Source organism: Sceloporus undulatus, chromosome 5 (assembly GCF_019175285.1).
Source record: "Sceloporus undulatus isolate JIND9_A2432 ecotype Alabama chromosome 5, SceUnd_v1.1, whole genome shotgun sequence".
In the NCBI taxonomy this organism is placed as follows: Eukaryota; Metazoa; Chordata; class Lepidosauria; order Squamata; family Phrynosomatidae; genus Sceloporus; species Sceloporus undulatus.
Genome location: NC_056526.1, coordinates 122,057,680 through 122,071,082, shown reverse-complemented (window position 1 = coordinate 122,071,082; position 13,403 = coordinate 122,057,680). Strand labels below are relative to the sequence as shown.

General features: G+C 38.7%; 1 protein-coding gene across 5 annotated transcripts in view; it reads right to left on the bottom strand.

The window, feature by feature from the left end:
• Positions 1-13,403, bottom strand: part of PDGFRA (platelet derived growth factor receptor alpha) — a 68,820-nt gene that overhangs the window by 30,892 nt on the left and 24,525 nt on the right. For all 5 annotated transcript variants that reach the window (XM_042467536.1, XM_042467534.1, XM_042467538.1 and 2 more), the window contains exons 4-10: positions 11,788-12,054; positions 10,708-10,838; positions 9,166-9,337; positions 8,881-9,070; positions 6,840-6,955; positions 1,726-1,849; positions 942-1,135 (exon numbers count right to left, since the gene is read on the bottom strand). In XM_042467536.1, coding sequence (XP_042323470.1) covers positions 942-1,135; positions 1,726-1,849; positions 6,840-6,955; positions 8,881-9,070; positions 9,166-9,337; positions 10,708-10,838; positions 11,788-12,054 — 1,194 coding nt within the window. The remainder of the gene's footprint in view (positions 1-941; positions 1,136-1,725; positions 1,850-6,839; positions 6,956-8,880; positions 9,071-9,165; positions 9,338-10,707; positions 10,839-11,787; positions 12,055-13,403) is intronic.

Genomic DNA, 13,403 nt, shown 5'->3' with positions numbered 1-13,403 from the left:
ACGTTTGTGCATGAAACAAAGTTTTGCATACTGTATACCCAACTATCAGAAAGCAAAGGTGTTGCTATTTCAGTCACACATGTGGACAATTTTGGATTTTGGGGTATTTCAGATTTCAGACAAGGGATACTCAGCCTGTGTATACAATAGATCAAAGTATATTTATATATACAATGTGATGAATATGTATCAATATATTTGTTGATTTCGGTTCTGTGCAAACAATAACTTTTCATTGGACTCTTGGAAATCTTGTGTATACCTTCTCAATTGGGATGGACAAAGTATGCAGCCCCAAGTCTCACTTTTGAAGTTCTGGAAGGACCCCAAGAAGATAAAACCAAAGCTCTCCAACCCTTTAATTTAAAAAAATCCTGGTAATTTTGGGCAATTTTGCTAACATCACCAAAGCTGGCCAAATCAATTCAAAGTGGCCACAAATGCAATGCTTTTCCTCCCCTGCCCCCTGGGGCCTCCATAACTTTAGGGATTTTTAAAAGACTGTCCAAAAATCTCCAAATGGCAGCTAGAAGTATGTGTGTGTATGTACTTTCAAGTCACCTGTCAACCCAAGAAGACTGCATGAATTTCATAGGGTTTTCTTAGGCAAGGAATTCTCAGAGGTGGTTTTGCCAGTCCCTTCCTCTGAAATTTAGCCTATAGCACCTGGTATTCATTGGTGGTCTTCCATCCAAGCACTAACCAAGGCTGATGATGCTTGGCTTCCAAGATCAGACAGGATCTGATGCCTTTAGGAATTTAGGCCCCATAGCTAGAAGTAACATGACTTCATCTCTGGCTTACCAGAAGGCAAAACATGGGTCTCCTCCCACTTCGCAGTTGCCCACCCCTGTTCTAAATACATATTGTGGGCATCATACATTTGTTTAAGGAGATTGAGACAACAGCAGCTGAGTTTAGACTACACAAAGTTAACTCACTGGGAGCTACAAGCTTCAGTTCCCGTGCCACAGTTCCAAGGTCATTCCTTGCCATGCATCGAACAGCCAAAGTTTCTTCCACCTTCTGAAAAGTCACCTGGCTCTCTATCATGTTTCTCTCATCCAGATGTGTCTCCATAGTAATATCAGAAATATTGTTAGTCAGGAGAGTCCATGAAGTATCATTGCTGCACCTAAAGATATGTGAAGATGTAATTTGGGTGATCAGATATTTGTCTTTCATTGAGAACTGTTTATAGAAGGAAACAATATATGGAAAAGGATATATTTCCTAAAACATTGCATGGCCATCCTTGAAGACTTCTAACCTTCTCATTCTTACTATAGCTATCATCTTGGAAACTTCAATGATTTAGTGGTTAGAGCAGTATTTCTGTTATAGTAGGCAGATATAGCTCATGACTTTTATCATTTCATTCAAAATACTGTTCTTTCCTCAACTGCACCTGATTTTAAGTTTGCTAATTTATTCACAAAATACTGAACTCCTCCTGATGGTGCAAATATGTTGGGAGGATGCAGCATTTATTGTAACAGTTTAAAGGTATTTTAAGAATATCTAGACAATGTTTCTATTGTTTTGGGTTATTTTCTGACAATTCTTGACCCCAGCTACAACATTTTATTCCCACCTTTGAGTGGGTTTGTTTTTAATTCTGAGATATATAGGAATATATCCTTTATAAGCTTACTAGTATATAAACTTAAAATCACATTGCCAAAGCAATACTATTCAAAGAGAGTCAGAATCATTTGTACTTACCTTTTAATGTCTTTGCAAACCAGCCATTCAACATCAGGAAGAGGTGTCCCTTCTGCCAAGCACTTCACTGTCTGCCCAGCAGAGCCATAATGGTTATCTACTAAGTCTCGAATTAAAGCTGGTACTAAAAAAAGAAGAAATTGGGAAGATCCTATCAGGCTCACTGCATACCTAATATGAAGAAATCAAGCATTTCCTAAAATCCTTGTATTTGCCTGGCAGATTCATTCCTTCAAGACATCCAGATTCACAGCATCAAGGGCTCCTTGTTTGTTTCCTCTAACATTTGATCTTCTATTACAGAGTTTCTCAGGCTATCAGAACCAGCAACTCCCCTCACCCTGCAATGTCCCAGGGGCCAATACCATACCTGTGTCCATAGATTACAACTGTTTCTTTCTTATCTAGAAACTCATCAAAGAGTGGCAGGTGATGGCTCCTGGATGGTACTGGTCCAAGGACTACCACTTTCAGTAGTACTGCTCAGCTGTATTATGTATATTTCTTAGACTGCAACTGTATATCTGTTTTCCTAGAAAATATTTCATTTAATTTGGTGGCACTCATTTTTCACTAAACACACATAGGATTGGACAGCTAGCTACTGTCCTATGAACACTTGCCTGGGAATGAGGACCATCAGCATGACTTGAACCTAGAGTTTTGTTTTGTTTTGTTTTGCCATGTGGGTTTCTGGAAGATGGAGTCCAAACAAATACATATTTGAAGCTCTGCAATCTTTGCAGAGAATTGCAAAACTGGACTATAATCCTTTACAATCTTTCTTGGGGGAACATCCGATTGAATGAAATGAGTAAACAAGTAGGATCAAACTGCTGCTTTGGAGCAGTTCAGTGACTGCTGTAGTTGTATCCTGACCTGTAGAGTCAGTAGGGATGTAATTTTTCACTAATTTTGTTCTTGAAGGAAGAAACAAGTAATTTTAGCAAATTTCTTCCCACTGCAACAAAGTCTTTGGAAAACTGCATGGTTTTCAAAGACTACTCAAAGTCTGATACCTAGTCTGTGCAAAATGTGCACATTTTTTGCACAGAAAACAGCATTTTCTGCACAAAAAATATGTGCAAAAATATGACTTTCTGCAAAGACAGTGCTGTTACTTTCAGAAACAAGTGTGAATTTTGCACCAAATTAGTCCCAAACTGCAGGGTTTCCCAACACTTGAGAAACAATTCTTTTCAAATGTTTTTGAATATTCTTTCCATTCCCAGTAGAGAGTCAGCAGGGTCCTGGCTTCAGGTGAACAACATATGGGAATAATTAGGTAATGACAGGCTTAGAAATGAGATATAGGAAGATGGAGAGAGGAGAGAGCACAGCAAGACAGCTGTACAGTTGGTTTTACTCTAGGGAAGGACAGAAGTGAATGAACTCTCAGAGTCGACCATTTCAAATGAAAACCATAACAAAAACAAAACATAGCTCATCTTTGGATTAAGGCTGCCAACACATTCAGTAATCTCTTTTCTTAAGTGAAATACATGTAAAGAAATTGAGAAATTATCAAAACCTCAATAGAGGTGCCTTTTTTTGTGGAAGCTCATATTTTAATAAACAATAGATATTCCTGATTTTTATGATTTTTTTTACTTATATCTAAGCAATAGAAGTATTTGCCATTCCCTGTCATATTAAGTAAAATATCCCAAAACACTATAAAAAAGCTAAGTACTGTATGCTAGTATTTCACAATGCCACTACTTAGAAATTGCCTTAGCTGACTTATGTGGGCTACCATCCTACAAGTACATATCTGAGAATAGATCCCACTGACCTTAGTGGAGTAGATTTTTGAGTAAACATGCACTATTCATCTAGATTTGACACAACTGTTAATTGTCATAATTTGAAAGTCACAAAATAATAATAATAATAATAATAATAATAATAATAATAATAATATTTATACCCGCTTTTCCAAAAGAGATCAAAGCGGGTTACAACAAGAGCACAAAACAATGACAAATAGACAACCTCTATAATTAATCAGTGTTCAGAACTTGCTTATAGAAGGTCTCAGTTTTGAACTGAGATGGTAAAACTCACTGGTAAAATCTAAGGCTGCATCTACATCGCAGAATTAATGCAGTTTGGCACTACTTTAACTGCCATGGCTCTATCCTTGTTGTTTTATGATATATTTAACTTTCTATCAGAGAGCCATAGCAAATTACAAATCCTAGGATTCCATAGGATGGAGCCATGACAATTAAAGCAATGTCAAACTGCTTTTAACCTGCTGTGTGGCAGCAACCTATTAGTTAATTTCATAAATTTCATCGCCTTACAAATCAACATATGAATAAATCAGTAAAAACAGGATTTCAGAAACAAATGGCACACTCTGGTTTTAGATAAGGCACAAGAGTTATCATGATAGAAGCAGAAATGTCAGTGAGAAAAGAGAATGCCTCTCTGAAGATTCTGCTGTTATTATTATGGCTATCTCAAGTGGTACTAAATCTTTTTAAACTGCTGCTGGGTTAATCCTGGACACTTTTTACTTGATCAAATGTGCTGTTAATCCAAACTATTACTCACCTAGTGCAGCCCTAGCTTCAGTTCTTAGCATCCCCAGTTGTTATAAAAATGCACTGTTGGTAGGCTGCTACCAGCCTGTGGCATCATTAGGTTAATGGGGAGGGGGGTGCCCCACACATCGTGACACCCCAGAAGAGGGGTGATACCTGTTTGGGGGGCCCTGACTTGTGGCAGAGGCCTCCTCATGAGAAAACCGGGTGACAGCAGGAGTGCAGATGCCACTGCTACCAGGGCCAGTGTCAGACAGTATTAGGCAACTTCTTCTGTCCTTGAACCCCACTAGGGCTGAGAAAACTAAGTAGTTTCTTTAGTGGCAGCCAGCAGAAGGGTTTGCCAATCCTGGAAGGGGTGGGAGATGGGAAGAAGCAGAGGATCTAGTCTAGTCTGATGAAGTTCATCAACAGGGGCTGACTGCTAGCATGGCACTATGTGAATCAGAGCTTGGAAATGTTACAGCTCCCTAAATTGCCCAGCAAACATGGCCAGTGGTCATGCTGACTGGGGGATTCTTCAAGATGTAGTGCAAAAAAAGTAACCGCTTCTTCTGTAGTACTATCCAGAAATAGAGATAGATAAGAATTTAACTTGGCTTGATTTGTGATAGAAGCTTACAAAAATATCTTCAAATTTCTAAATAAATTTTATCAGAATTTAACTTGGCTTGATTTGTGATAGAAGCTTACAAAAATATCTTCAAATTTCTAAATAAATTTTATCAGGAGAGAATTTTTTAAAAAAAATGACTGTGAGAGAAAGCAAAACTGAAGAGAGCTTTGAGTACGCAGCTCTTAAAAGTCTGCCTTTGAACCTCTGCATATTCAAACTATGATTTCAGGTTGTCAACTCTTTTCCAGTTTTTAGAGTAACATGGCAATCATACACAAAACGGTTCTCTGTGTGCTGGAAAGAAATGGACCTCTTCCATTTGACCAACGGAAAATTCAGGGCAAGAATTTTGTCCAGGGCTTTGTTACAAAAGTTTGCCAAAACTTTCAGAGTTCAACAGAGAATTTATGATTTCCCTAAACCCACACAACTGAATGTCAGAAAAAGCTAAACTGTCATGATTCATCTATCTTTCTACCAATGGCCCAGTGCAACTTAAGAACCAGGCTCCCTACAACTCTTAAGAGAATCATTGACTGGGTCCACTGTGTGGAAACAATTTCTATTCTATGATCTGCCTCATCCAGGCCACAGTTTTCATCCCATGGTCCAGTATATAAGAAGGTCTAGACACAAGTCTTCTTTGGAAACCATATGTGAGCAACAGAGGAAAAACAATATGTAAGTACAGTAAATGTAGCAGTATAAGCAAGCAACAGTATTGGTGGGCAAGAAAGGAGTCATCATCTATATGAACACTTTCCAAATTCTACTATAAAAATATCACAGAACAATGGTCACTAAGATAAATTTTCCATTAAATGTTCATTTTGCATAGTGATTCCTTATCCCTTTAATGTACCCCTTCCTTTCTTCAAATTAAATCCATGTGGAAGGGACTATTGCTGACTGTCAGCCAAGCGAAACAGATGTTTAAGTGTGTCAACATCTGGGACTAAAATGATCCCCAAAGTATCTTCCATGGACACAAGCAAGCAAGCAAGTAGGTAATCTGCCATGTTATTGATTCTGATTTTCAGAAGTATTATTCATACCATATGGTGTTTCTTGAGAGAATACAAATGCTGAATATGCTACAACAGGTAATTTTACTTTCTAGGGGTCAAGCTTAATGTACATATTGTTATTTGTACTAAGGATTTAGTAATAGGGCTAAAAACCATGGAATAAATGAGCCAGTTAGACTGCAAATCACTTGAACTTGCTCTAGTATGCAAATAGTAGAGGGGATGGTAAAACTGTCCTTGGGTTGTACCTTTTCAGATGAGGAGTGGCAATTACATCCCTAGGAAAGGTGACCAGATGTCATAGCCACAAAGGAGGCCAAGGCATTGCAAATGTAGGACATTACAAAATAAAAGCTAATAACACTAATATAAATATAAATTCAAGCCTTTTACTCATACTCAAAATGGGAGACATTTTGGAATTCCTCCTGGACAGAAGGCTGAAATTCTAAGTATCTCTTCCTGAACTGCCAATCCCAGGATTCCATAGCATGCCATGATAATTATAGTGGAATCATAACATTGTAACTGTGTAATTTGAAAAGCTCAGTGAGTGTTAAATCCCACTGAAATTCCCTGCTGTAACTAAACTGGGAGGACTGGTTTCAAATTCTGCAAGCATTACCTGGAATGTATACATGGCCATTTTCAAATTTCATTTTAAACCAAACTTTTAAGGTAAGTGGTTGTTAAGATAATGATAAGTTCAAAGCAACTAAGCAGGGTTTTGAACCCTATTCTCATTATTCTAAATCTTAACATTTTAGACTTTCTGCTAAGAGTCCCATGGTAATTCAAATTCACTTGTTGGCCCATGAGTCCCAAGACATTAAACTGATACTCATCTCCATACTGTCTCTTCCATTTCTATTTCACTATTATAATTTCATACAAACTGTATCCATTGTACAAGTTTACCTTGTATGAGCAGAGAGAAAGTATATCTTTGAAGTTCATCTTCATTCTGTGCTACTAGAGTATAGTACCCACTGTCTTCTTCCTTGGCACGAATTAATTTCAATACACTCCGGTACCTATAGGGAATAGATAGAAGGAGTCATTTTTGTAAAGCAGTACAGCTACTAGTTTCTAAGCAACTAGGATAGATAGATACATCGGAATCCAATAGGTGAGTAAAAGAATATATAAGGAAATGGTACAATTTTGAAAAACTCTTTTTCTTAATACATTGATAAGGAAGTGTATCTTATTCAGAGTAGTGGCAAATATGCATTGAGAACCAGAGGTCCAATTTTTCATCCACATAGCTCTGACTGCAACTTCTTGGTTTGTTGGAAGGTTTTGGAGATTTGGTGGGGCTGAGTGATGTTGGGCCTGGTCTGCCACTCTCAGAAGCCTTCAGCAGCATTGACTGATCCCTGGAGCAGTCTGAAAGGGTCTAAGCAATGCCTCCTGTGGCCTTGGGTGCACAATTTGCACCCGCAAAATAAGAAGAATTGATGCCCCCATGATTGCACAGTTCAGTGCATTCCAGACAAATTAAGTGTATTTAAATCCAGTTAGAATTAAATATTTAAATCCCAATACTTTTCATCTTAAATGAGTTTATATTTATGTGAATTATGTACTATGGAATAAAAGGGCAATTTGCATTATGGTTTGCATTATGGAGTGCCTGCATCGCTAGACCACATCCTTTCTCAAATAGGCCAATCTTATGCAAGGGACTGTACCCTTAAAGGTGTGATATAGAAACAACCAAGGCTTTATCTATACTGCATAAATAATGCTGTTTGACAACACTTTAACTGTCATGGCTCAGTGCTTTGGAATTCTGGGATCCATACTTTTGTGAGATATTTTGGCCTTCTCTGTCAGAGGACTCTAGTGCCACAACAAACGATAAATCCCATAGCACTGAACCATTACAGTTAGTCAAACTGTATTATTTCTGCAATGCAGATTTTACCTTAGTTAGCTTTACCTACTGACTTGAGTATAAGCCCTAAGGAGGAGAAACAGATTTAATTTTGGAATAAATATGTAAAGGTGCAGTCCTATGTGTACTTATAATAATTTACAGGATCTAAGCAGAGCAGTGGAAGACAGGGAGTCTTGGAGATGTCTCATCCACAGGGTTGCTATGTTTCTGGATAAACTTGAGCGTGGTTAACAGCAACAAACAAAAACTTGCAATAGAACCAAGGCTCATGCACACAAGAGTACCTTTTTGAAGCTGGTGAAAAGTTTCAAAAGATGGGCACTGGGTTGAATTTAGTGTGGTAATTTGAAGGTACAGAAAACAGTTGCATATGATCAACCATAGGAAGGAAGAAAGGAAGGAAGGAAGGAAGGAAGGAAGGAAGGAAGGAAGGAAAGAAAGAAAGAAAGAAAGCTGAGACACAGGAGGCTGCAATATCCCCTGTGAGATATAGTAGTATACAAGAGTATACATAAAATTGTGAAGTGGTAGATGCAGAACTGGAAGCTTGTTCATTATGGGAGTGAGGGAATATGAGGAGTATGCATGAAAGAAACAGAGAAGAAGAGAAAGTCGAGGAAGTAAACAGGCTGCATGGAAAACAGGGGTATTTTCAATAGCTTTGAAAATTAGGAATGGACCAGTATTTAGTAGGGGAAAACAAGAACCTGATTGTCCCCCTTGGGGTGAGTACAGAAAAGTGGTACCAATGCTCTAAATTCAATTATTAGTCTCAACCAGAGTAGACCCCTTCACTAACCATGTTCCCATAGATTTAGAAGGAGAATGAACAAGCCTCTGTGACTCCATTCAGTTCTAGATATTTGTGAAGGATATTAAAGGCTTGCAATGATGGATATATAAATCTGATCAGACATGGGAGGAATAGGAGTGGTGTGGAGTAGGTTGGAGGTTCTCCAAAGGACACTTTCCAAGGGAATAGTTTGGTTTGCAAACTGGAGCACTAATGGACTTGCTAAGACATCAACAGATAATCTTGGCACATATTTTATTCACCTCGTCTCCTGGATCTGCTTGGAACTAGTGACAATCTCGGTGAGATTCTCCATCAGAGTGACATTGTCCTTTAGCCAAAAGAGTCTTGGCTCTGGGTATGCATGCACATCAACTACAAAGTTTTTAACTTCATGGAGATTGACTGCTTCCATGGGATTAAAATGGGGCTCCAGATGAATGAACCCTTTATCTGTGGGAGGACAAAGATTTTCATGAGTATCTCCTCATGACAAGCTGTTGGCATGTTCAGTTAGAAACAGTGTGGTAACTAGAAAGAGACTGTACCATGAACTGTGATGACTACTCTTTTAGCTTTCTTTAAATCTTTGGTCACATGCCGAGCTGCACACTCATAATCTCCACTATCCTTCACTGAAGCTTCTGGAATGGTCAAGTTGTAAACCAACTTCTGGGTTGGCACTTTGATGTCTTCAAGTGAAATGATCCCTTTGTTCTTCTGCATATGGGAAGGAACAAAAAATGTCAATTAAATAGGTTAGCTAGAGAAAATAATTTGGCATCTTTATAATTTATTATCATTCTGCATGTACACAAAGATCTTTAGAGAAGCCCTCCATCAGAGCCTACTCTAATTCAAGGCCAAGTGGGTAAAACTAAAGAATTTTAGTTTGGAATTCTCTCTCCTCAGGGATTCAACTCCTTAACCTCTGGAGACTGGGAAAGACTTTTCTTTATCAAAACAAGTAGTAAGAAGATAGGATAGATAGTAACTTCACTACGTTGCTGTCTTAACATTTGCATTTTAAAATTGTAAATGAGAGAAAAATATTATTTGAACTACATTTTGCTTTTTAAAAAAATATTATTTTAGACCATTTTGTTGAGAGTCATCAGCCCATAAGTGTGACTGAGGCTGAAACCAAACCCGTTGTGATGAATGCATGGACATCAACTACATGGTTTGTAACAGAGAGGTCATAGAAGTGCCCTTTTTAGCCTTCTGCCTCACAGGATTCACTCATTGCAACTTTCACCATGGGATGGATCCAGTCTCAGGAGTTTATCACATCGAGGCAAAATGTCCAAATCCCATGCAGAAACAGGATTTAAAACATAGGAAAAAAGCCCGCAAAAGTGGGTTGACAGAAAGTCAACAAAACATGCTCTTTTTTACTTTTGGGATTTTCCATAAGTAAAAAGCAGTGTGTTTTGTCAACTTTCTTTCAGTGTTAATGTCATGTTAATACTCATTAATCCCAACGCCGTCTGAAAAACAACCCACTTTTGCGGGTTTTTCCATTTTCTCTCCTGTTTAAAGTCAGATGTCATCTGAAAATCAATCTGATTTGCAGGTTTTTTTCCAGTTTAAACCCGTTTTTGCATGCAATCCTGCCCGTGTGATAAACTCCATAGAGACCAATGTCAACTGAGGGGAGTTGTGACTGAACAGGGAGCTATGCCAAGGTTTTTATGTCCCTATGCTCTTTAAATTACTCTACTGTAGTCTTCAGATTATGATGATGTCATACTTACTCATCAACATAAACGTAACATATGGACAACTTTATAAACACTCCATTTTTGTTCTATTATGTTTTCCAGGTTCAAGGGATTGGTATTAATTTATAACAATAGACCAATTTCCTGTCAACCTCATATGTTACCCATCTCCTCATAACATCTTGCAGAGATCTGCGTACTAACTTTATTGCTAGTGAAGTGTTGATTCCTGATATCAGCCTAATGCAACAAAAAATTGGTCTCTTTTCATTGTTTTTGTTCTTTACTTTTTTATTTAAAAAAAGAATTAAAACCCCACCTACAGTATTCTCCGGTCATTTATTCAGCAACAAAGGGGGTATTTACCACTTTTCCTGGATAATTCCATTGCAAGTTCACAACTTCATTCTCCAAGACCACACAAGATACAACAATAGTTTCTCCTGTTTTATACACAGTCTTAAGGGATTCAACTTCAACCTGAAGATGTGAAGTAGCTGCAAACAGAAAATGAAAATTAACACATTTAAGAAATAAAAGTTTACAAAGGGGATTTTAAAAAAAATAAATCCTGCCAGCACCTGTTGAGGGTAACCTCTGCACTAAGTTCCTAAAATAGGCATATCCAAACGGTGCTTTCAGAGACCAGCATACAATATTTGACATGATTCTTCCCAAGACTTATTTCCTCTTTTTAAAGCATTACTCTATTCATTTGCCAAGTACATCTTCCTCGGGTATTTTTTAAACTCCTGAACTTCAAAGCACACTGAACACAGCTGTGACTTTACCAAATATATGATGCAACTCTCCAAATGAAGCAGAGATGAGTGATAGGGCCACATCACAGGACCCAGAAGGGATATGGAGATTTACTCTATTCAGGCTTAACATATTCACACTATCACATTAAATGTAGTGGCGTTCCTATGGTTGGTGTCACCTGGGGAGGTGCAGTGGGGAGGAAACAGGGGGGAAGGCTGCCCTGTCATCCTCCCTCGTGATGCCTTGCTTGCCTGCCCTCTGGCTAGCCCACCGCCACCTGACAAGACTACTGTTAGGGGTATTGCTGCAGCCTCTGGATGGTTGTTTGGGGTCCAGTGTGATTGCTCAGGGGAGCAACCATGCCAGACCCCAAATGAAAGGCACTGCCCCCCAGCAGCACCCACTGCTTTGTGGTAAGGCAGTGCTGCATCCTCCAAAAGGCCATTTAGGGTCTTGTGTGGTGCTGGGCAAGCAAGAAAGAGATGTGACACTCCACTCTCGCTCAGCCAGCAGCTGCACCACATTCTCCTAGTGACACTACTGATTAAGCACTCATAGGATTACTTTTCCTAAAATGTGGTGCCATGTCCACCTTATCCTAAAATGTCACAGTTATACCCTTCAGATGCTGATAGGGAATTCAAACTCATTGTTTATTATTGAGAAAATATTTAAAGGTACCTTTGTAAACGTAGACAAAGAATTCACCAGACAGGAACTCCACTGCCTTCACAGTGGTCCTGCATGTATAGGAGCCTGCAGAGAAGTTTCCAATGAAGCCTTGTCTGTTGTCATAAAAGGCGTACATGACTTTCCCCTCACTGTTTGTTAAAGTTACTTGCGCGTTAGGGTCGCTTGTGCGGCAAGGGATAGTGGTGGACTCGTCTTCCTCAGTAATGACAATGAACAAATCTTCTGGGGAGGTAGGAACAAAAGGGACAGCTGGATCTGTTCAGAATGAGATATTGAGAATCATCAGTAGGACCAAAGCAATAAGTGGTTATTTATCCCCTTCTCCATCTTCAGACATATAGCCCTCTCTCACACTTTTCACTTGGTGGGTGGGAAACTGGTCTTTACGCAATGAGTAAACTGAAGGCCATTTGGCCTGCTGCACAATCTGTTGTGCAATTGTGGGATCCATTGCATCTATACTAGCATATTTTTGCACTATATTAAAAGTATATAAGATCATGTCCAATAATAATGATGCCTTAAGAAAGAATTTGCCACTGTGTCATGACACCCAAGGCCCATTCACACTACATAATTATAGCACTATATTCCAGTTTAACTGCCACATCATCCTATGGATTCCTGGGTTTGTAGCTTGATGAAGTACTAGAACTCTCTGGTTGATAAATCTAAGTATCTGTCCCCAAAAGGCAAATCCCAAAATTCCACGGCAGTTTATGGAATGTAGCACTATAATTGTGTTGTGTGAAAAGGCCTCCAGAATCAGGCCTCCAGACCCTCACTCTGCATAATAGCAGGGCCTACCTTGTTTTTGACACTTTTTGTACCAAACAGTTAATTATTTAGCATGCAGTTAGTCTTATCCAAGACAAAAACAAAAGGGAAAAAAAACTTGCAAAAAATAGGTTTGGGGAGAAAAGAAACTCTTAGATGAAGGACCCTGCTTCATGTGAATTGTACAGCCACCTTGGAGCATGTTTGAGCACACAATAGTAGTTTTTCTTTACCTTTTACTTTTATACACTCTTACAATTTACACACACAAGCCAACAGAAGTCCAGTTTTAAAATTGGAACCCGTCAACACAGTTACTGAGCAACCATTCCTGAACACAGTTGGAGTAGCTTTATTTAAAAAAATGTTGAGGTTCAAAACAGTCATGCAAAATAAGTAAATATACAAATCATTATGTAGAAAAGCCATCTTAACAAATGATGTAAACCGATTCCATTTTAATGATACAGTACACAACATTAATGGCTGCTTTCCATCTGTACCACAGAAGAGTATAACAGCTGGACTCAATTTCTGAAGTTCAGCTTCTTTTAGAGTAGAAAACAGCGGGTTAGGTCTTTTAATAGGGCAACACTGTGAACATTTGGACAGGAGGGGGAAAGAACCCTTCAGGCTAGGAAAGAACAGTCCCAAATTACAGACGTCATATGGAAATCTGTGCATACTCTGACATTCCAGAGAAATATAGACAACACTACAGCTACAGAATGTAGCATATGCCATATGATTCTAATTCTAAAGGATCCCAAGGCCCTACTCCACCCTAACAGAAAGTTTCTAGTCCTTATGAGTACAAAAGTGTATAA